Source organism: Dromiciops gliroides, chromosome 1 (assembly GCF_019393635.1).
Source record: "Dromiciops gliroides isolate mDroGli1 chromosome 1, mDroGli1.pri, whole genome shotgun sequence".
In the NCBI taxonomy this organism is placed as follows: domain Eukaryota; kingdom Metazoa; phylum Chordata; class Mammalia; order Microbiotheria; family Microbiotheriidae; genus Dromiciops; species Dromiciops gliroides.
Genome location: NC_057861.1, coordinates 398318871 through 398320763, shown reverse-complemented (window position 1 = coordinate 398320763; position 1893 = coordinate 398318871). Strand labels below are relative to the sequence as shown.

At 49.9% G+C, this 1893-nt stretch overlaps 1 protein-coding gene across 1 annotated transcript; it reads right to left on the bottom strand.

Annotated features, from left to right (window-relative positions):
* Window positions 1-295: 295 nt before the first annotated feature.
* LOC122749712 (ferritin light chain-like) lies at window positions 296-1006 on the bottom strand. The gene has a single exon (XM_043996203.1). The coding sequence runs from the start codon at window positions 1004-1006 to the stop codon at window positions 296-298; it is 711 nt and encodes a 236-aa protein (XP_043852138.1).
* Window positions 1007-1893: the final 887 nt, after the last annotated feature.

The following is a 1893-nucleotide window of genomic DNA, read 5'->3' as shown; positions in this document are numbered from 1 at the left end:
ACTCACATGTCATCCCTCCCTTTTGTCCTTCTCATTGTAGGGTAAAGCCATGGACCCCAGGACTTCCATTTAATGAGGGGGATCAGCACATTCTCATGATGCCCAGCATTAGGTACTTCGCCCCATCCCTTTCAGCTTCTTTTATGAGTCGTCTTCCTCTGGTATATTGCAAGCGCATTGAGGGTAGAGACTGTCTTTTTTTTTTTTTTTTTTTAGCAGAGAGCAGCGAGCCAGCTTTATTCTTTACTGTGGGCCCCGTTTGCCTTCTCGTGGGGCTGCTCCTCCTAGTCGTGCTTCAGGCTCGGTATTCTCCCAGCCCCGGCTGGGGGTCGGCCTGCACGTGATGCAGGGTGGTCAGGTGGTCGCCCAGGCTCTTCAGCAGCCTCACCTCCTCGCCCAGGTAGCGGCTCTCCAGGAAGTCACAGAGGTGTGGATCCCCTTGGCTGGAGCCCAGGGTGTGCAGCTTCAGGAGGGCCTGCTTCTCCGGGCTCAGGGCAGCCTCCATGGCATCCAAGCTGCGGGCCCACTCGTCCTGGGCAGGTTTCTGCACAGCCTGGAGGAGGACCCGGCCCCCACGTTGGTTCTGGAGCCGCATAAGGCGCTCGGCGCCCTCGCGTTTGTTCTTCGCCGGGTCACGGAAAAAATGCGACACCCTCGGCAGAGCGACATCGTCCCCGTCGAGACAGAAACCCAGGGACAGGTAGGAGTAGGAGGCCAGCAGGTAGAGGTTGGCCAGGCGGTTGACCGCGGCCTCGGCCTCGGAGGAGAAGTTTTGGCGACAGCAACGGGAGGAGGCGGCTGGTCCCGGAGCTGTTTGGTCTCGGAGGCCAGGGGCGGATGGTCTCGAAAGCGGGGGTCGGGTGGTCCCAGGGGCTGGCGGGCTGCAGAAGGACGAAGATCTAGCGCGAGGGGAGCTGGGAGATTCCTGGGTCTGTTCCGTCCAAACACTCTTGAAGCAAGAACCAGAGACAGGAGACGAGGTCTCCAGACTGTCTTTTTTTTGCATTTATATGCCTAATACTGCAGTGTCTGGCACATAGTAGGTGCTTAGTAAATGTTTGTTGATTATTTACCATCTTTGTAACTTTACTAATATTGATCTTGTTTGTTTTTTTGTCTTTGGCTTCTTGTAGGGGCCAGTCCCACATTTAATGGGCTGGAATAACCCTGAGGAAGGCACAAGGTTTTTAAAAGAAATCGATCAATCAGGGCAGCTATGTGGCGTACTGGATAGAGCACAGGACCTGGATTCAGGAGGACCTGAGTTCAAATCCGACCTCAGACACTTAACACTTACTAGCTGTGTGACCCTGGGCAAGTCACTTAACCCCAATTGCCTCACCAAAAAAAAAAAAAGAATGTTGTAAAATCAATCAATCAATCAATCAATCAATTGACAAGTGTTAATTAAATGTCTACTGTGGGCCAAAGTCTGTCCTGGGCAAAGGTGATATAAAGACGAAGATGAAGTAGTCCTTGCTTTTATGGAGCTTACACTCTAGTGGGGAGACAACATGTACATATGTTGTTGTTAATAACAACAAAAACAACAATAACTTGAATTCCAATTTCTGGCTATAAGGTTTTGCAAAGTGCTTTACATACATTATCTCTGCTAATTCTTTGCATAGCCTAGTGAGGGAGTTGTTAATTTTACCCTCATTTTACAGATCAATCAACTGAAGGCCAGAGAAGGCAAATGACTTGTGCAGTTACACAGCAAATAAATGTCAGAAGGAATGTGAACTTAGATCTTCCAAATTCCCACATTCCACTATGTCACTAAGCTACCCCACAGAATGAATAAATCTGAGGTACTTAGGGTGTGTGTGTGTGTAGGGGGTCACACTAGTAGCTGGAGGGAATTGGGAAAGACTCTCTATAGTGAATAGT